Here is a 21583-nt window from a genome sequence, read left to right as displayed (position 1 = left end):
ACAATATACATGTTCATCCATAGTTCTATAAAGTGAATTTAGAGTAATCTTCCAGCATGAAATTAATTTAAACAAGGTGTTAAACAACAGTTGTTGCATGTTCCTGATGGGATGTTAGTGCAAACAGATGTGTGATGACAAAGTGAAAGCTATGGACCAGATCTCCAGGAAGAAGGTCGTGACCTTCACTTAAAGGGTTGATCACCAGGCTTAGTAGTGCTCACCAGGACATGTCATTACACCTTCAAATTGTGCACATTTTACAACACCGCCCCTGGGCAAGTATCACTGCTCAATAGGCGTGAAAATTAAGAACGACAGATTGAAGGTGTTGGTATTTAATGGCTTCCTCCTCCATTATTTGCCTTGGGGACAAAATGTCCGATCCTTCGACATCTCTCAACTTAGTTCCTGTCCTGAAATCCTGTTTTGCCTAGTGGTTCATACAAGAAGAGGTTGCAAATCAATCAGCACTGTTTGTGGAATCAAGGAAATTAGTGGCCGACGGGTGATTTCATTCTGTTCACGTCTCTGACGCCTGACCCTGCAGGCTTTTCTCAAATATTGGACAATTGTAAGGCTAAGTCTTTACGCAATGCTTGTTGCCATAGTGGTTCCACCTGTCAATTCACCTCTCATTCAAAGCAAGGTCCTTAAGTCTTGAAGACTCGTTGGATCATTGAAAGTTAGCCTTCTGTTTTTCCTTGGCCTTCTGAAGTGTACATATTGAGTTGGTTGTTGCAGCTGAAGAACCTGAGTTCAAGGGCAGATTGCAAAAAGCGAAACTTAGAAATGCAGGTGCACAGCTTATTTTTAAGAGGAAGTAATTGTAATTTTTGCTACTGGATTAATTTTGTCTGAAGACAGATGTGTTAAAATTTAAAAAATTTTAATGGCCAAAAGCTAAGCATTCTGATTAAGTTTGAAATTTTGTTGAATTTTGTCAAAAATGAACTTTTTTGAAATCATATAGCTGTCTGGTCATTGCTGCTGTTTACAGATGTTTGCGATGACAGTACTACTGAGTACAACACACTGGTATTAAGGTGGCAGTAGAGTTTGGTTCATTGGATTATGGTCTTGTTAGTTGGTTTGGCTGAAGGGGTTGTACCGACTTACAAAAGCTGATCATGCCCTATGCCCCATTGGACCTGTTGAGAGTGTTGCGCTAATTGATGCTTCGGACCATTAAGCACTGTTGACAGGTCTGTGTGTTGCCCTAACCATATTAAAGGAAAGCCAAGACTTGGATACTTTTCATTTTTGTCAAATCTTGATGCAGTTAAAATATTGTCATATTGAGTTACCTAACGTTAATCATCTCTTGAATGTAGAAAACCATTATTTTATTGATTCACTTTTCTCATATCTTCTTACTTTTGATATGTCTCTGCATTGTTGAAGTCACCATTTTCTTCAAAACCTGGGTGTCTACATGTAAATATTTTGGTATGTACTGTTAGTTGTGTGATTGGCCCCATGCTGATATCCAGAATCTTTTAATGCTTTATGGGTAATTTTTTGGCTGTGGTATTTGGAGCCTGCTAGAGCAGTCTGAGATCGCAGTCGCTCAGTTTTGGGTGGACTGTTGGCTGTGAGGCGTCTGGAGATTCACGTCCCCTGGTGTGTTTAGCAGTTGAATGTCTGCCTTTGCTGGGTACATCATGTAGTTCAGTCATGTTTAATGCAGTCCCCATGGCCAGGGCTCAGGGCTTCAACCCTTTTTCTGTTAGATGCCAGCAGCCTGCAGTAAATCTAATTCCAGCAATTTCCTATGCTGTCCATCAGAGTGGGGATGTACAGGCGATGGCTCCCTGGCTACCTGTTGGCATGATAGATTTTCTTGTCCCCCTACCCAGGTTTACATTAATGCTTGCCATTTGATCAGGCAAGAAATTAAATAACAGATCAAGGAAGGCTGGCTGTTATCAGCTAAAACACTGGAATGCTTGATGGAAATTTATGTGTTTGGTTCTCAATATATCTGGAGGCTTAATAGATGCTTTGTAACAAAATTGCACAGCTCTTAAGCGTGTGATAACGGGATAACTACAGACACACTGGGCCTAGTTGTCACGGTGTAGTGAGGCTGTATATATGTCAGTAATAGAACAGTCATGGATAAATGGGCATATTGATACAGTTTAATGATGATTTACCATCACTACGACATGTCTATGTTGTTCCGCACCCGTTTGAAGTATCATTGAATTACACACAATCGGTGGAAGATAAGCATCTCCATGAGACATGAGAGGAACTATTTAATATCTATTATTGAGAAATCTTTATCATTTAAATTAAACGATGAAACTGGTAAAAGTAGATGCTAATATCAATCCAGGGGAACAATTTATTTTCTTGTAATAGTTTTAACTTTTAATTTTAGTGATCTCTTGATCTACATCCAGAAATGAAGTTTTCAATGTGTGATGTACATGTACATATATTTAGCATTCATGTTTAATTGTAGGTTGAAAAAGCTTTTTGTTCAGGTAGATACCTGCATTTACAGTGTATTGACGGAATGATTTTAATGAGGTGTTTTGTGGTATGGTTATGAACATGAGGGCAAACTTCTACACTTCACTTTGCTCTGCTCACCTCAATATGGCTCCAGTTTTGCTGAATTTGCATTAAATTGTGATCATTAATTCATATGCTGTGTATTTTGGTCTCCTCCTTGAAAAGGTGTCAAAATGTTTCATCATTTTTATGTATTGGGGAAATAAAAATGTAGTTTAGAACCTTCCTGCTCATATATAAATTGATCGTTGCTTGTCTGTTTCAGGTGATATGCCCAAAGCTGAAGAGTGAGGTTCTTGGGGTAGTGATTGTGGAGTCAGGTTGGGGGTCCATGGTCCCCACAGTGGTGCTAGCCAACATGGCCCCTAACGGGGCAGCGGCCAGGTGTGGCCAGCTCAACATAGGCGACCAGATCATCTCCATTAATGGGGTCAGCTTGGTGGGTCTACCACTGTCAGCCTGCCAAAACTACATCAAGGTATGTATGCTGACTGTTTTCTTTGTACCTGTGTGCTTGATAATACACATATTTGACTGTATTTAGGCCACATCGGTGTTGATTGTTTTATTGGCAGGATAAACTTGTTTTCAATGTCAGAGGAGGATATGAAAATAAAAATGTATACTTGATAATCATCTAATTTGTGGAAAATGTGGATTATCCTGGTATCCTGGTCGATTATTTCCTGTTGAAGACATATTTACATGATCAGAAAGCCTAGAAAAACAGAAATATCATAAAAACATGGAAATGGGACAAAGTAAAATAATTTTTAATTAAATTTTTTTTTCTATACACACAGGGTGATTTCAGCCAATTTTCTATACACGAATCTGTGCCATACACAGAAAGTGTAGTCCCAGATAACAATAATTTTAAATAACTTTACAAAATGACATGTAAGAGTCCTTCATAGTGTCTTTCATACATGTGTGATGTCTTGTTCCAGTATATATAAATGTATAACAGAAGCAAAGGAGGTTTTTATTTCAGTCCTGTGTTTTTTTTGTTTTTTTTTTGACACTTTTCAGCACATCTTTTAAAGCTAGCTGTTACATCAGGCATATGATTCACATGTGCTGGCCATACCAGCCATTTTCAGACTGCTGATGTCTCAGATTTGATTTCCTATTCCAGTTAATATCATGATTACATGTAGGTACATGTAACATTGTTGGGGGAAGGTTTTCCAGCTAAATTTGGAATAGCCTGGGGGAAAGTTGCCATTTTCATCTTGATTGTTAAATATAGACTGATCTAGCTTCTGCGCAACCACAATATTGAAAGGGAACAGGAGACAGTGTCAAGCTCAGATCAATATTCTGAACTGTAGCTATTGAAAAATAAATTCTGCATGTAGTGTATATTTTACCATACTAAACATGTACAGTACACAACAGTCTGGAGGTTGTCAGCAGTCTTCCAGTAGTGTGCCATTAGTTTGCTGATAGTTTGCCTGTAGAATGGTATTGGAAAGGTTTTAGGCTGTTACTGTATTCACAGACCATTTCAGTAATTTTCAGTAAATTTCACACCATCCACATAGATAGCAGAATGGTACTATTCTTATGGCTTGTCGGCATCTTTTAAAGCTAGCAAAGTTTGTCCAGTATTTTGTCAGGTGGTTAAATTTGTTTCTCTTCACAGGCCACTTTCACAAAACTTTGTAAGTCATATTTCTCGAAACTTTTTTTTAGCAAAAGACATTGTCCAGGTTATAGTGCCATAAAGCGACTTCATTAACGAGAAAAATTCAAGTAAAGTTGATTTACAAAGTTTTGTGAAAGAGGGCCCCGGGCTCTTCCTAATTGTTTCCTACCTTCATCTTCTGCCACCATGTCATTATGTAGAGTTGAAATAGCCTGCAATCCACCATGTAAAACACTGCGTAAAGCACAAATCAAACAAATATATAAAGGAACACAAGCCCTGAAATTGCTGGGATGTGATTTACAATGTTCACGGGAGGTTTGCATATGGGAAGACCACTGAAGAACATTACACAAGAAATGATGCTATTTACCATGCAATGAGGGCCGGGAATTGGGATCAGAAAGGAGATATTAAACTCATTTAGGCCGTCAACTGTTCTTTTACCCTGTGCTTTCACAGTTAAGTCACATTAAAAACACCAAAACAGTTTCTAGCCCAATTTAGAATCTCTCGACAAATCAATTAAATATTTGACGATGTGATGAAGCATTATGCAACAGTTAATTGGAGATGCCCTGAGGTAATTATCTATAGCTAAATTCCTTTGATGAGCCTTAAGTGAATTTCGCCAGATTTTACCCATGGCATTTGGTGTGTAATGATGCATTTTAAATGCTCTGAACTGGTCCAAATGCAATAAGAGAGGTTGACACGAGCATCACATGGATCAATACAACAAATCAAACAGACTTGACTCCCTGTGAACATTGATGGTCTGTAGTGAGCGGCATTTGCTGCTGTTTAGTGACAGCTGCATGGGCAAGTCAACAGGTGCGTGCTTGGGGATTAGAGAGGTCTAACCAAAAAAAAAGAAAAAAATGTCGGCAAGCAATATGCATGAAGTTACAAAATCTCTGTACACACTACCACTTTTAGATCATACTGATGAGCTACATTGTAAATGTTGTAACAGGGCATTTTGGTGATAATCTCGGTATTAGTAATATTGATGGAATTCATAAATCGATACACATGTGTGTCCTAATGGACTTCGACAAAATTTTCCTCTTGGATTTTTACCTCAAAGTGGACCAGCTTCAGAACTTACAAACCGATTCACAGAAGCATGGATCAAGTTACTATATGCCAATCAGCTCTCCTTCACACTAGAAAAAAGATTAGCTTAGTTGGAACTGTCTACAGGCTGTTGTAAGGGTTCATTATAAAGCCTGGTGCTATGTTTGTTCTTTCTGATTCATTGGTTTATTTCATTGGTAAAGCAACTGATTGTGGATAGGGCATAGTATTACATACACCAGATTCGCAGAACCAGATATAGAGAAAAATTAATGGCAAGTACTTGAGGCCCTGCTTTGGCCTTGAAAATATTTTGATTTTTTTTTTAGGTGTTTTCAGTGTTAAAATTTTTTTGAAATCACTTTCCCGTTTGGAATTAGAACTGCTATTTTTATCATCATCTTCATAGATCTGAAATATTTTGAAAAAATAGCGTTTGATTATTAGGATCTGTGTGTCTGGGGCATATGAGGTCTAGCTGTGAACTAGGGTTTATAGAACGATTAGCTGAAAATTATTTTTACTGACGGACGTCAAGTGGCAGCATTCCTCTCCGGCCGTACGTGGGAAGGTCTTCCAGCAACCTGCGGATGGTCGTGGGTTTCCCCCGGGCTGTGCCCGGTTTCCACCCACCATATGCTGGCCGCCGTCGTATAAGTGAAATATTCTTGAGTACGGAGTAAAACACCAATCAAATAAACAAACAAATAAATCAAGTGGCAGCAGTCTGTTCTGTCATTGAGTCCTGGTGATCACAGTGTATTAAATCAACCATGCATTGTGCAACCAGCAGTCATGAATTATTTGCCACACATATGTTTACTCTTTTTGCTGTTAACATGGAATGGCTTTGCTTGAAGAAAACATTGATGGCGTTTTCCTTGCAACAAGTGGAAATGTGTCAGAATTACTGTGGGTCATCTCTTCCAACAATAAGCTTCACAAATATTTGTATAAAGTTGTAAAGTATCATATTCAATAGTACATTGCACATTGTACAAACCTCAAACCAGTAAGTAAATGTTAGAAGTGTGTCTCAAATTTACTAATTTAATACTTTTAAATGTAAGACTGATCCTTCAGACTTCAATAGCGTATTGTATGTTAATTTCTGGTCTGAATTTTAATCTGAAAGTTTTCTTTGGACAGTGTTGGTACAAATTTAGGAGTATATTTAACCTGTTGCTTGTTGCAGGCTGCCAAGACTCAAACTGTTGTCAAGCTGACTGTGGTCCCATGTCCACCTGTGGTGGAGGTCCTTATCAAAAGACCCGATGTCAAGTATCAGCTTGGCTTCAGTGTACAAAATGGCGTGGTAAGTTCGCTTCGTTTGAATCAGGTTGTAAATTTTGAAGAAATACATATAATTATACATTTCTATGTGAATAGTAGTCATAGTTTTTCACTGGATCTGTGAAGATACTCAGGATGTTGACTGAAAAAATGGTCAAAATTAAATTTTACACTTCCTCTCGAAGGTAAATTGTGATTATAGAGCTGTGTTTAAAGAGTATTTAAAGTATATTTACTTTTTTTGTACTACATGTTTTACATTTTCAAGGATATTGCATGTACTGCTTGCAATGAATGATGGCCATAAGTTATTTATCCCACGGGGAAGTACACATATATAATTCCTGCTAGCCTTTGATGTGGATTAAAGCTCTGCATGACCATCCATTACTTGGATGTGATATGATAAACTGCTGACAAATGACTACATTTCTCCTATAAACATCAGACACTGGAACCAGGAATCTCAGTCACATCCGCTGTTCTACTATCAATTTCAAAGGCTGGAAACTTGTTCATTGATTTTTTTTTTTTGGTAATCAAGTCACTTTTTACATGCCAGGGAGGATTTAAGATATTCTGATTCCAAAGTGTGTATTGATGAGGGTCAGATACTGATGAAACTGGAAACTTAGCTTCGTATCACTTATTCTGTTGTACTCTGGAATTTCCTGCTTTACATACAACGTCGAACATCAACCATGTCAGCAGGTCTAAAATCATGGAATAACGCTTTGAAGCTTATTTTCTGCATGACTTGCATCACAACGCTTGATCTTAAGTGTATCATTTCAAAGTAACTGGGTTCTCATTCTACTTGTCCATTCAATTTCATACTCACAGACAACAGTAATGTCACACAAATAAATAAACAAGATAAAATGGCTGTGCATACAGTGAAATTAAAATGAAAAGTAACAAGAATTTTGGGAAACAAACAATCATAGATGATTTGCTGCAAACATGCTTTAGCCACGTGCTTTGAGAGACAAGATGGTAATTCTCAGAATCTTGTTCAATTGTTGATAGCGGACTGGTGTAATATAGCGCTTCAGTTCTGATACAAGTTGATTGACAGTATCGGTACTTCTTGTTTCTATAATTGTCATCTGGCATAATGGCATTCAATTTTAAGATCAAATGCCAGCTAGTGGGCATGGTGATAGCATAACCTGACAAGGTTGGAACCGCCGCATGCCTCTGCAGGATGGAGTGACACTGTGTTAAATATGTTGATAATGACCCAGGAGCCTCTCACCAGTGTGGTCGCTGTGAGTCCAGCTCATACTGGCTTCCTCTCCGGCCGTACGTGGGAAGGTCGGGCAGCAACCTGCGGATGGTCATGGATTTCCCCCTGGGCTCTGCCTGGTTTCCTCTCACCATAATGCTGGCTGCTGTCATATAAGTGAAATATTCTTGAGTACGGGGTAAAACACCAATCAAATAAATAAATAAATATGTTGACAAATTCACTGAGATTGGTTGCAGACCAGTCAAGTAGAGAAATTAACAAATTTAGCTTGTCTTTGATTTTCAGCTTTTTGTTTTTGTCTTTAACTGACTTGAAGAAAAGCATTTCATGGACTACTGTGCTTGTAGAGTACTAATATATGACTGTTACCTCTGTAAACCACATGAGGGTGTTCATTATACTTGCTGGTTCTCTCCTACAGGCTTATCCCAGCCTACTGCAGTTACTGATTACCTGGCTTTAGGGATTTTGTTCAACAGATTGGCATTTTCGGAGTATCGCCATATTAGCACATTAAGTTGATAAACAATGTGGGAGCTAATGAAGTGTTCATTACTGTACTTCAGAGAGTTGACCCAGTAAGACTGTCACCTACAATAACATCTCCAGGCCTCATCAGGAACTTCAAAGATTGTTTGCTATTGGCCAAGTCCTCCAATCTATTTTCATTTCACCATATTTACCGCCATTTGTTATACCAACCTGTTTTCAATCATTGCTGCCTTTCATGTCCATAAAAGAGCCACAGTTTGCTAGCCATCTTCCCAGCGGGTCTTTTTTCAACAGTTGTATTTGCGAGCAGCTCTCTGTGATCTGTTACAACCACACCCATTGAGCATTGCATAATGTAGTAGAGGTGGACAGAGTTGGGTTACGCATGTTATTATCAATCATTAATGGACTGTCAAAAAGCGAGTCTCTTTGCAGCAGTGATGGATGAGTGGAGTGTACAGGTGAAGGTTTCAGAAAGTTTTATGTTTGCCACAGAATGCTCTTGTTGACCTTTCTTGCTTGAGGTCAACGCCAGCTTGGAGCTGCTGTATGAACATTTTGGGGATTGGTTGACGCTGTATCCGTCTCTGCCTCTGTGCTGTCGGATCTAGAGAAAAACATAGTGGACAATCGGAGGTCTAGGTTTTCGGGATGTGTTACTTGCCACAAACCGATGTTCCAACCGTCCTGTTATTAATTTCTGTCTAGGCCCGGACGGCACAAATGCTTCATTTTTATTGACAGAAGAGAAGATGGAGCGAAACTAAAGTGAAAGACGATCAAGCTTTTCTGGAGGTCACGCCCATTAGCCTGTCTAAAAATGAGACCATCCTCTGGGCTATCAGTATAGGGCAATAGAGTGCTGGCCGTGGTAACAGCTAGTATTTTCCGTAATCTTGTCACTGCTCCAGCTGAGGTGGTAAAGAGGTCAGAGTGTCTGACACAAGCCAAAGGCCTGGGTTCAATCCCATGTTAAGGAATGCTTTAAAGATGGATAATCTTGGCTCTTCCTGGCATAAAATTTGGGTTAGGTTATACATGTTTGCTGTACTCTGACTAAGCGTACATATTTTTTTCACTGTTTTTTTATTGCCATGCTCAGGAATTTTTCACTTTAATGACAGTGATCAGTTTTATGGTCATCGTTAAACTTAGTCTTGATCTTTTAAATTGTGATTTAGTTGAGGATTTTTACGACAAGATCTCAAAATTTTCATGATAAAATCAAGAATTAGTGTTATGTTCATGAATAGCTTAGTTCTAATACAGCTTCATGATCCTCAGGGTCCAGGTTTATTCCTCAAAAAGTAGTATTTAGACCGCCTGTCATAAGGCTGTGGCTATCCCAGTATACGGCTTTGGAAGCATTGAAGCATTGTAAGATAAAAATGTGAGAAAAATTGCGTTCAATTTTGTCTTTCACTAATAGACAAGCACAAATCATAATGCCCTTCATTTCTAAGTTATTTCTGATATTGAGCTTAAGCTGTCGAACCTCCCCCTTCTTGTTTTCTTCACTAATTCAGTTATATTTCAGCCAATTTTTGTAGGATTTTACCTTTTATTGCAGCTACCTCCAAAAAAAAAGAAAAAAAATGGCACAGTCGCTTTGTGTTAACGACAGGATGAATTCAGAGAATTCCAGAGATTATTGATTCTTTAGATTCATCGTCCGTGACAAATTGCAAGAACTTTGAACTGTTTCAAAAACGGTGAACTGCCTATGATCCTTGATCTCTGGGGAAGGCAATTTAAGAAAAGAATGGGAAAAAAAAGAATGGAAGAGAGAAAAAATCATGAAGAGAGTGGAAAATAACTTGAAGACAAGCAGTGAAGTAGTTAACTCTCATTATTGAAGTCGAACGAATTTTAAATTGAATAATCTTCGAATTGCAAAGAACATGGTTTTTAGGGTCTAGTAAACCGTCTGTCAAGCAGAAGATGACATTTTATTGGTACAATTTCTGCTGAATCGAGGATGTAAAAAGAAACGTAAGATGAGAGAATGTTTTTATTGATGTCCATATTTTCCTAGAGGATGCATTGTAGAGCATCAAAAGAATTTTCTTTGGTGTGTAAAATTCATATGATAAAAAAATCCCTTTTTGAATTTTCTTTGGTGTGTAAAATTCATATGATAAAAAAATCCCTTTTTGAATAGCATATTTTTTATTTTTTGCCCAACTGCGCCAAACCATCGTGCATGTTTTTTTCTCTCTCTTGACTGATAGCTGCTATATGTGTTAATATTGTCCCAGGTGTTGAATTTTACGATTATTTATCTTAGCTTTGAAGTTTTTATGCATATCATGACAGTGTAATAAGTGGGCTTAAATGCATTCCTGGCCAAGTGAAAGAAAATGTTATTGACATATATCTGTTTTGCATTTTAATGTTCAAGTTTTATGCTTTGTTTGCTTCAGTTAAGTTTATTGCCCTTTTTGCCTTTAATTTGAGGTATATTACTGTTATAGTGTCATTGCAAAATTGCATATTTATTGATTACGATGTAAAACCCCAAGCATACATACAGACATATATAAAGTGAGGACTGCACGCAACTTCTCCTGGTTCCTGGGCCTTTCAGCACTGAGATTGTAACATTTACTAGTGGAAGCGACACCTGGTAATCAGAATGAGAATAATACTGGTCAATTATGTACGCCGGCACAAAACTTACCTGTTGACAAAATGTTTTATGTTCTTCACCCATTTGGTGCAATTTATGCCTGGAAAAATGTTTCCTCCATGATTTTGGCACTTAAACATATTTGCAAAGAAGGGTTCAAATTCTGTGCTAAAATAATAGACCAAATTAACACAAGTAAATGGGGCTACCAGTGTTATTTGATTGGTATCTCATCAGTGACAGACGCCTGTGTGCATGATGCTTTCTTTGGAAAGCATTTCTTGAGACTCTCACTGGTCAACCTATTATGAATATGTTGCTCACAATGATCAAGTTGAAATACCTGTAGTACAATTACTTTAGTTATTGGGTCGTTTTGATGCCATAAAATTATAAAAGCACTGAATCAAGAACATTATTTTGTGGGAGGAATTGAACATCATTTATTATTGAGATACATAATGGTTTTTCCAGTATGTAGTCCTGACTTGGCTCAGTATGTGACACAATTAGTAACAAGCTAATCTACCCTTGCTAGACAACTCATATTGTTCCAATACCACATACTCCACAAGCACATTACCAGCAAGCCACTGGCACACCACTGGCAGGCCTCTGACACACCAAAGACAGCCTACAGGCCACTAGCACACCATAGACAAGCCAGTGACTCACCATAGGTCACTGGCACACCAGAGACAGGCCTCTGACACACCACAGACAGGCTATAGACCACTGACACACCACAGACAGGCCACTGGCACACCAGAGACAGGCCTCTGACACACCAAAGACAGCCTACAGGCCACTAGCACACCATAGACAAGCCAGTGATTCACCATAGGTCACTGGCATACCAGAGACAGGCCTCTGACACACCACAGACAGGCTATAGGCCACTGGCACACCACAGACAGGCCACTGGCACACCACAGACAGGCCACTGGCACACCACAGACAGGCCACTGAACCCATCATGCACAGACCGGCCTCTGCCACAACTCAGGCAGGCCACTTGTATTGATCACCTTAAAAGGGCTTTTAGGTTGGTGTTTATTACTATTAGACCTGGTCATATTGATAATTAGTAACAATGTTTCTTACTTTTCTATAACTTCAGATTTGCAGTTTGTTGCGAGGCGGTATTGCCGAGAGAGGAGGTGTGCGTGTGGGTCACCGGATTATTGAAATCAACAACACCAGTGTTGTGGCTGTACCTCATGATAAAATAGTGTCCTTATTGGCCAATTCGGTCGGAGAAGTAAGTAAATCTGGGCCTAGGAGCCGATTTCTTATATGCCTATATGTTTTGGTAGTATATAGTTCCAGATTTATGTGGAGGCATTTGAATTGAAATTTTAACTGATATGGTTCAGAGGCTAAATTTGATTTATTTGTTCACATACAGCTCACATATATAAAAGTTAAACATTGATGTTTAACACATTTCGTCATTCTGATGTTGGGTTTCTTTGTTTCTGGTTGTAAAATCTGTTTTATCGGCAGTATTTTATCTTCATTTCAATGTTTAAGAATTTATGAAAAGTTACATACAGCATACATCCATTGTATCCCTAATGGAAGACTTGTTCAAGGGTTTTATATTATCAGATACCCTCAGCATTGGTAATACCTTCACGTTAACCCAGAATACTGTGTATAAAATAGTCCGTTAGGCTGTCGAGGTATATGGCAGAATCAATGAAAAGTCAGTAGGGAAGTTGGTGGAAGAACCATGTACGTACGGGGAAATCCCTTTAGACAGGTGTGGCCCAACATGTTTGCTTAGTGTAGTTTTCTGACAAGCAGAATTGATTCCAAAAACCTGCATAATCGCCAGGCATTGAATGGGTATAATTGAGCTGTCCAAAGCTCTTTGGTGGAAAGTGGAAATAATATAAGATACTATTTCAGCCCTTAATTGATTACCTTTTGAGCTAAAGCGAAGGAAAGATCAAGATAAAGGTGCATGAAACCGGGTAGAAATCCCTGTCAGCATTGATTTCCATCAGCGGCCAGAAATGAAAATGGCTTGTAGGATTTGCTTACAAAGGCTTTGGTGGCAATCTCGGTGGGGAACTCCTATGTTTATAATTCCACATAAAAACCTTTGGTACTGGGGCGGGTATTTTCTGCTGAGTCAGCCACCATACCAGCAGTAATTACCGCATGTGCAGGGCAATGAATAATGAGCTACTATTCACTAATCCAATAAAACACCCGTGTGATGGAGTTTCTCCCATCTCAAAACTGTTATTGACTACATTTATCACAGGCTTTTCATAATAACCATTGACCTTGTATTGTTGATGTACCAGTGCTGCTCAACTGACTGACAGGCCGGCTGTGCTTAATGGCCACATTGGAGAACTCCTTTATATGTAGGCACTCGATCTTCAGAGGCAGTGACAGATTCAGTCCTCATTGCCCTCATGTCTCATTAGTTGTTGTTTAATTTGTTGTTTAATTTGTTGTTTAGATTGTGAATTTTGCAATAGCTGCGACATCCAGTGTGCCATGTTTCATTCAGGCCTCTTGATAACTCAGTGAACTACATGTATGTTGTCTGGATAAACTCAATTGCATTTGCATAGGTTTTCGTGTCATCTTGCACCCAAACTCCTGGATCATGTTGATCAGGCAATAATCTGTGTTAAATGAATGTGACCAAGCGTCAAGAGTCCTAATAGATCCATTGATTCGTTAGTTGCCACTGAGTCAACATTACAAGGACTGGAGTGCACAACTTTATTGGTCTGGTTCACAACCCATTAGGTTGTGAGTTCAAATCCAGTTCTTTCTGGGTCTGCTACAGATGCATCTGAAGGTTTGTTGGGTACCTAGCCAGGTTCTGTGATTACCTCCCACCCCCAACCCTTCATGCAAGAGTCTGACTGCTGTGGTAGAAATAAACCATTAATGAAATAAATATTTGCCTGTTCAGTTTTCTCCACTGATGAGTCTAGCAGCCGTTACACAAGCAAAACATTGCTGAAGTTTGTAAATAAGTAACTGAAAAAACGTAAAAATAGTTCATCATCCATAGTGACCAGTTTGGCTGCCTAGTGGTAAGACCATCTGCCACCTAGTTGGGAGACTAGCTGGAACATTATAAATGGTAATTGATGTGAGTTTTAGAGCAAGGAAGCAGAACTGGTTGGCTAGGTCTAAATGTGAGTGAGTGGCGTGTTATATCTGGTATCTTAAGGGCATGACGCAGCAATTTGGTGGCATGGACTGGACCTGCCTACCATATATCTACACTCACCAAATGTGTCCTCATCATCAAATGACTGAAAAATTGTTAAGGGTTTCTTTGCAGTAACAAAATTTCTATGTCAAGGAAGTGTTTTGTACAGGTTATTTGCTTTGCTTCATCAATAAATCAGGAAGTTTTCTATTTCCTATCTCTGTCAAGTTGCTTCTAAGTCTCCTTATAAATCTAACCATATATGTTATGAACTTAATCTCGCCTGTTGGACTGGATGGGGTTGAATGTCTTTACCAGCTGGACAGTCTGGTCGTCTATGAGGATTGATGTATGTCGTGTGGGCTGGTGATAGACCTGCCTATAGGTGTATCAGGGAGGTATCCGAGTTCCCACCACCTGCAGTGAACAGGGAAGCAAGGGGATTAATTCCGCGCGGACAACCAGAATTTCCAGACAGCTTTGAATGTTTAATCGCCTGTTTGAGTTATTACACCTTAGACCATTACACATGATAGATGACCACAGTCGCCTTTTGGAAAGCTGGCGTGCAATTGGTTAACTATAGGCTTTGGCTAACCAACACCATTGGCTGGGCTACACCCTGTGTGAGATTACAACCGACTGCCAGAGCAGGGCCACTCGTCATTTGTTTCCTTCTCCTATCGGATTAATGCTTGCCTTTTTTCACTCCCTCAATGGCTCTTAGTTACCTATCACCTGTCATCCTGGCTATCAGCTGAGTGATGTGACAAGTGTTGAAAACCTGGCCAATATTATTTGGTCTGCTGGAAACCGTAAGGATGAGAATTCCCACTCACATAACTCTCCCAGAATTCTTTACCATTAAACTGTTGAATATCTCTGTCAGCTAGTGATTTGTCTTTGATGAATTCTTGTCTTGCCATGGTTACTAGTGTTGCTAATTATTGCTAGTATTGTAAAACTTTTTGAGCAAACAAACCTAGTTTTATTATGATGCATATAACAAACTTAAGTGTGTTTTTTTTTTAATTCAGTATTGAAAGTATATACAGTAATGAATTTATGTTGCAGTAAATGATTTTGTAGTAAACCAGTACCTGAGGGATCATTTGAACGACATCATTTTAAGCCTGGTTTTAATGTACCAAATCTAAAGGCTGGATTCTTTGCATGGTGTATCGTCTGTGCGTACAACATTTTTAGAATTGGAATGCTTTTCTGTCTATAAGGGTACAGGTAAATCTTGTCAAAGATGTGTATATATAGTCTATCATTCATTTTTTCTTTATGATGATTTATGGACAAACTGCTTGTGTACATGTATTACTTGCATGTCATTCTGGATTGAATCAAAGTTGCTGTTGTGCAGGAAAAGGTACTGCAGTATTGAGGATGAAAAAGTGTAATCATGTCTGAAGACGATTTGACCTAATATTAGAATTGATCTTGTTGAATGGTTGTGAGCACATGTACTGTCCTGGGTGTGGCACAGGATTACATTTTTGTGAGAAGGGAGTCATTTTGTATTCAGGAGTAATTTAAGGTTGTAACAACCTGTGGGATTTTGTCAGTTTATTGTCCTGTTAATGGTAAGATTTCATCTATCTCTGAACTTCATAGCTCAGTGTCAGTGACATTATACTACAGGTATAGAAAGACCGACATGTAACATGTCCAGCCTGTCATGAATACTCTACCAGTGGTAGCGTGTCCATGTTGCAAGGGAGCCCAAGATTCACTGTGCAGTCATATTTTGATCTTGGCATTTCTATGTTTTAACCCATAGCAAAAGGGGATAGGCCATCTTGGTTCTGTCTCATAGTATTAAATGGGACCATGGTTGTTTTTTTTTTTCAAAGCCATTTTGGGCTTAAGTCCAAAACATTAATAATACAAAATATTATATCATAAAAACTTAGCTGAAATTGTGATACTTTTCTTGTAAATGTTATGGGGTTTAATGTAGATTACAAGATTGACTTTGTGAAATGATTTTTGGGTAAGCTCATGCAGGTTCATGTTGGGAGTCTTTGACATGTTGTTTTAGTAAGGCAGCACTACTGATGTCAGCATTAGAACCAGTCATGTAAAAGAAGACATCAGTGTAGACTGTCCTCCACTCATAACCCTGTCGACCTTCTTGTAAGGGTAAAATTCTTGAGTAAGGCATAAAGTATTATTTAGACAAATAAAAACCTGTTAACACCATTCTTTTGATTCCATTTCAGATCCACATGAAGACTATGCCCACATCCATATTCCGTTTGTTAACCGGTCAAGAAACACCACATTATTTATGAGACTGGTCACTTTATGACCTCACATGGCCGTAACTTGAGGAAAGGATGGACTTAAGTTGGTTTTCCTGGTGGTGAATTTCAAGAAATGGAGCCAGAGCAAAGATTGTTGTGAACAGAGTTGTCTCCCCTCAAAGTTAACAAGAAGAGTTTCTAAAATTAGTGCCAAGGGAGTTACATTACTGCGTTTGTGTCTTGCGTGATTGTGTCTTGCAGATGAGCTTTGGATTATATCTCTTAGCTGGACAGATTGTTGTTGACTCTTATATGGAACTTTATTTACCTGGCTGGGTAAATATAGGTGAATCTTTGCAATCAGGATCTGTGTGGGTAAGAAGAGAAGATCCAATATTGGATACTGCCATTATGTCTGCCTGGCTACAGTGTACAGCGCACATAGACACGCATCAAGTCAGCACTGTGTTGTATACTATGACCAAACTTCCCTGGAGGACTGATCGATATGAATGTACAAATTGATGAAATTGTATACATGTGTTTGCTTCATGTTGCCACTGACGCATTGTTTTGTTAACGAAGTGGAGTGAAATTTGAGGCAGGGCTGTAGGTGGATAGGAAAACAAAATGGCAAAATGCTTGCCACACTGTAAGTTATGCTCTGGTTTGAAATAAAAACATGCATCGTGTCAATTGTAGGACTGAAATATTGGTTACACAGATGAATGAACTCCAGTGTTCAATACTTATTGTGAGCATTGGAAGACTTGCTTTGGCTTTTCAGGCTTCCTGTTGTGCAAGAGGTATGGAGTTTGAAAGAGTGCATCTGTAGTGAAATTATCAGGGAAGATTTTAGAATCAGTATGTAATGAATGTGGGACAGGCCTTTTAATTAGTTTGATCTGAAGTCCAGGCCATGTGAAGTCAGGAAATGAAAGATTCTTGGCATCTGCAAGGACTGTTGAAGCTGTTGGATTTGAGCTGTTTATACGGAACATAAAACTCTTCAGTTTAATGTAAGAAGGGATTGGAGATAGTTTGTCAGTATTTTAGCATAAAATGTAAAAATATCTACTGAGAGAGAGTGCTGTCATATCTCAGTGAAGTCAGATTAAGTGGCCCCTCTTTAAATACAGAGGAGAGACTTGGTAACAGTCAGAAATATTGGCTCAATGCATGAAGTGAAATGAGGAGCTGACTTCGCTTCCCAAAATAGAGAAGAAAGAATTTGATTAGACAGACATAGGGCGAACTGGGAATAGGTTTTACTTAAGGGTTAGTCTGTGCGACAAGTCACTGTAAGGAGTGGAAAATAGCCCCTGGCTCTGGGGAGATTTGAGTGTCATCTAAAGGGAGGTAAATTTGACTCTTAAATCAAGATGCAATTATTTTCTTGGGCAGGGAAGACTTGACGGGTCATTTCCTTGTCAAAGTATTACTCACCTGTAGTCAATGAATGATCCCATGGTAACAGTCCATAGATTTACTGTCATTTTTACATGGATGGCTTAAAGGTCGTTGGTTCAAACTGGCGCTGTTGTCTTCCTCTAGCTGCACGTATTGATTGTCTATAATAGATGTAGTTGCTGTTTTCAGGTAAAAAAAAATTAGCAAAACCTTCCATGAATGTGCAAGCATTGTTGTTTGCCAGAGAAACACTTATTAACAGAACGCATGGTGTGTTTGCTGCCATATGATTATACACAAATGTCAACACTAGACCTCATCAATAGAAACTTGCAATGGTCAGAGGATTTTGACAGTTGGAGTACTCTCCCTTCGTTGCAGGAACTCTCTTGCAGCAAAGGGAGAATACATGTCTGTCATTTTGTCTGGTAAATTGTAAATATTCGTTGAAGTGTGCAACAGCGTTGCGTAACAACATTACTTAGGGCCTACATTATATATTGAGAATATGTGTGTATGAAGTACTGTCACATGTGCAATCTATCAGGGTTCATTCAGTTAATGAAATTGGGACAGAACAGTCAAGTTTTCAACATTTTTTTCTTGTAAGAGCAGAGAGGTATATTCACTTCTTAGTAATGGAAGTATTAGTACCCGTAGTGAGAAAAATGAGCACCTGAAGCTTAAACACGGATTGTCGAGGTTCACTTGTTTTTTATTCTCTCCAGGAAGTTTTTAAACAAATGTATACATAATGATAGCTGTAGATGTGGTACAGTGTTGCCAGGATAAGTATATACATGTAGACCTTAATACGTTGCTTTAAGATTGACAGGACATGTTGGGAATTACTTTAAATCAATGCAGATTTTAGTTCATTTCAAATACATCCACATCCAGAACATAATTTAAAACAAAATGTGAAGAAGTAACTATTGTCCAGTTATTGACAGATTGTGCATTCTGCAAAATGTTGCAATGCAAGCATAAATCAAATTAAAGGCCATACTGCATTATCTTCGTTCTAGTTTAAGATATAAAGGTTTTAATAGGTAATGAATTTGCCACACAGATGTGTGTCTGTTTATTTCAAGAGCAGAAGCCAGGGTCCACTATATTAACCTGAGATATTCAGTTGATTAAATTCATCTGTGAGATATTGACATGGCATATACACCATTAGGCCTAACAAGTGTTTTGATGAAATTTCAGACTGGATTAACTCTTCTGCTGATAAATCTAATGTATGTATATACATTTGACGAGTACACGAAAGCTTAAGTTTTAGCTTGAAGTGAAAGATTGTTGCAGTTTTTTGAGATTTTGCGTCATATGACTTTCACAGAAATGCTTGTATTAATAAATGTCATCATCAGTCATATTTTGGGACTCCAGTGCCTCATGATTTACTCTGTGTACATACTGTATAATGACCATACCATGCCCATTAGCTATAATTATAAAATGTAACGTTGTTTAATTGTCAAGATCGAGCATCTCTTCTGATTGCCTCGTTTTCTCATTGTCCAGGTCTGTGATTCCAATTCTTGTGTAAATAGCTTGTGATCCTTTAAATGTGATTTTTGATTATTGAGTATACCTGTCATTGTTAACGCTGGCTATGTCATCTTATATTACTACATTCCTTAGATCTCTGAGAATAAATTTTACATTTCTTGCTTTTATAGCAACTCTTCTACCACTGTGCCCCTCTTTAGTTGGTGATATTCACATCCACACATGGTGCTACTGTGGTTCTTTGTTCATTTTATATACAGTATCCTCATTTTATTAAGGTTCAGCCAGTGCTTTTGTTGTTGTTGTTATTTATCTTTTACCATGTTCTTTTGTACAATGTAGCCTATCCCCAGCTTTTATTTAAACACCAAGAGTAGCAATGTTACATGTAAAGTTCTGGAAATTTAGAGAGAACCTCTGAATCACAGCGCTGTGGACATAATCTTGCAATATCTTCCTTTCCCACATATATCACATCAAACATTTACAGCAAGAACTTCTTGACATGCAGTTATAGCTATGAATTTAAAAGTTTATTGAAAGTTTATTGTCAGCATTTTAATATAGTGTGCATCTATCTGCCAGATGGTGGGTCATTTAGAGTTTGATGCTTGTCAGCATGATAACTGCATTTTAGTGGACAGTTAATTTCTTGACAGTTCCATAAGTTGTCTACATTATGTGTCCAATGATTTTTTTTTTTGTCTTCAGAGCTAACAGGCAAACTTATTGTCAAAAATTTGTTTGATGTTTCATTTGTATCTAAAGTAAAAAAAGAAGACCTTGCCTGTTTTAAAATATACTAAGCCCAAATGTCACATTAATATGCAATTTAATATGTCCAGGCCTAATGCAAGGGCTTATTACAAAGTCATTGGGCCACAGTTTGACCAAAATTTTTTTTTTAATGTCCTCCAACAATCTGTTCCAGCCTTGAATTTACTCATACATGGTATGGATACATGTGGCTTGTATGATTGGAACAAAAAGTGTTAGTCTTTATTGGATAGATGTGAAAGCCAGTAGACCTAAGAATTCATACATGTAGTGTATGTGAAGTGGAGCTCAACTGTAATCATTCTTTCATACTATATGCTGTGAAGAAGTTATCAAATGCCAAAATATTTTGTTATTCTGTGCAAAACATAGGAACAACTGGACTACATACTAGATAAGGTATAAGATGCGGTTTGCAATGTTGCTGAGAACACCAATATCCTCTGTTCATTTTATGGGTGGAAGTCGAGTTTGATATCTTTTTGTTTTACCTTGTTTTTATAGGAAATTTGGTGGGTTATTAGAACAGTTGATTCACAATTTATAATTAAAGCTCAATGTGTTTGGTGAAAGGAATTAGTACCATACCATTAACAAGGAATACTGTTGATGAATATTCACCTTTAACCTTGATGGTGTTGTTGGACAGATTCACCCAGTGATAGGGAGTGTCACAACTGTTCTGTGGAATGGTTGATTAACAACTCAGAAATGTACTTATTTAAGGATGTACATGGTATTTAATATTTACTGTATGATTTAAGGAGGGGAACAGAAAATTTACCGATTGTAAATATGATGTATTTCTGATTATATAAATACCTATACCTGTATATTTTGTATGTATGTGTATAGCTGGGTAAGTATGAGGTGGGCATATGCGTACGTAGGTCATCCGCATAGTATTGTTACATATATCGCTACATGAGATATATGGCTGATATTTAAATGTCCCTTGTAGAGATACGTCATTTGTCCCCCAAAAGTTGTACTGTGGTCAGTAGAGAGTCAATAGCCCTCGGTGTTGTATGTCTTGCTATCAGGCGTGTGTAAATCAATGTTAACCTGGCCATCTCTTGTTCTAATTGACAGAAGAAGCTGTGCAGACTTTTAAGTTCGCTGATCTGAATAAAATTTGTCTAACTTGCGTACATGTATGACGAGTCATCTTTATACCAATATGAACTACGGCTTTGATTTATTTGATTTATTTATTTGATTGGTGTTTTACCCCGTACTCAAGAATATTTCACTTATACGACGGCGGCCAGCATTATGGTGGGTGGAAACAGGGCACAGCCCGGGGGAAACTCACAACCATCCGCAGGTTGCTGACAGACCTTCCCACATATGACTGGAGAAAAAGCCAGGATGAACTGGACTTGAACTGGACGTGACCGCATTGCTGAGAGACTCCTGTCTCATCACGCTGCACTAGCGCGCTAACCAACGGAGCCCCCCAATACGGCTTTGAGGCAAGAGACTTGTCAGGTATACCTGCCAAAGGTCG

The 21583-nt window shown here is 38.4% G+C and overlaps 1 protein-coding gene across 3 annotated transcripts in view; it reads left to right on the top strand.

The window, feature by feature from the left end:
* Window positions 1-21220, top strand: part of LOC135473760 (uncharacterized) — a 129263-nt gene extending 108043 nt beyond the window's left edge. For all 3 annotated transcript variants that reach the window (XM_064753644.1, XM_064753643.1, XM_064753641.1), the window contains 4 exons: window positions 2792-3004; window positions 6453-6572; window positions 12044-12184; window positions 16345-21220. In XM_064753644.1, coding sequence (XP_064609714.1) covers window positions 2792-3004; window positions 6453-6572; window positions 12044-12184; window positions 16345-16416 — 546 coding nt within the window. In that variant the 3' untranslated portion in view covers window positions 16417-21220. The remainder of the gene's footprint in view (window positions 1-2791; window positions 3005-6452; window positions 6573-12043; window positions 12185-16344) is intronic.
* Window positions 21221-21583: the final 363 nt, after the last annotated feature.

Source organism: Liolophura sinensis, chromosome 8, assembly GCF_032854445.1.
Source record: "Liolophura sinensis isolate JHLJ2023 chromosome 8, CUHK_Ljap_v2, whole genome shotgun sequence".
Classification (NCBI taxonomy): domain Eukaryota; kingdom Metazoa; phylum Mollusca; class Polyplacophora; order Chitonida; family Chitonidae; genus Liolophura; species Liolophura sinensis.
Note: the sequence above shows the minus strand (reverse complement) of the source record. Positions and strands in the feature narration are given on the sequence as shown.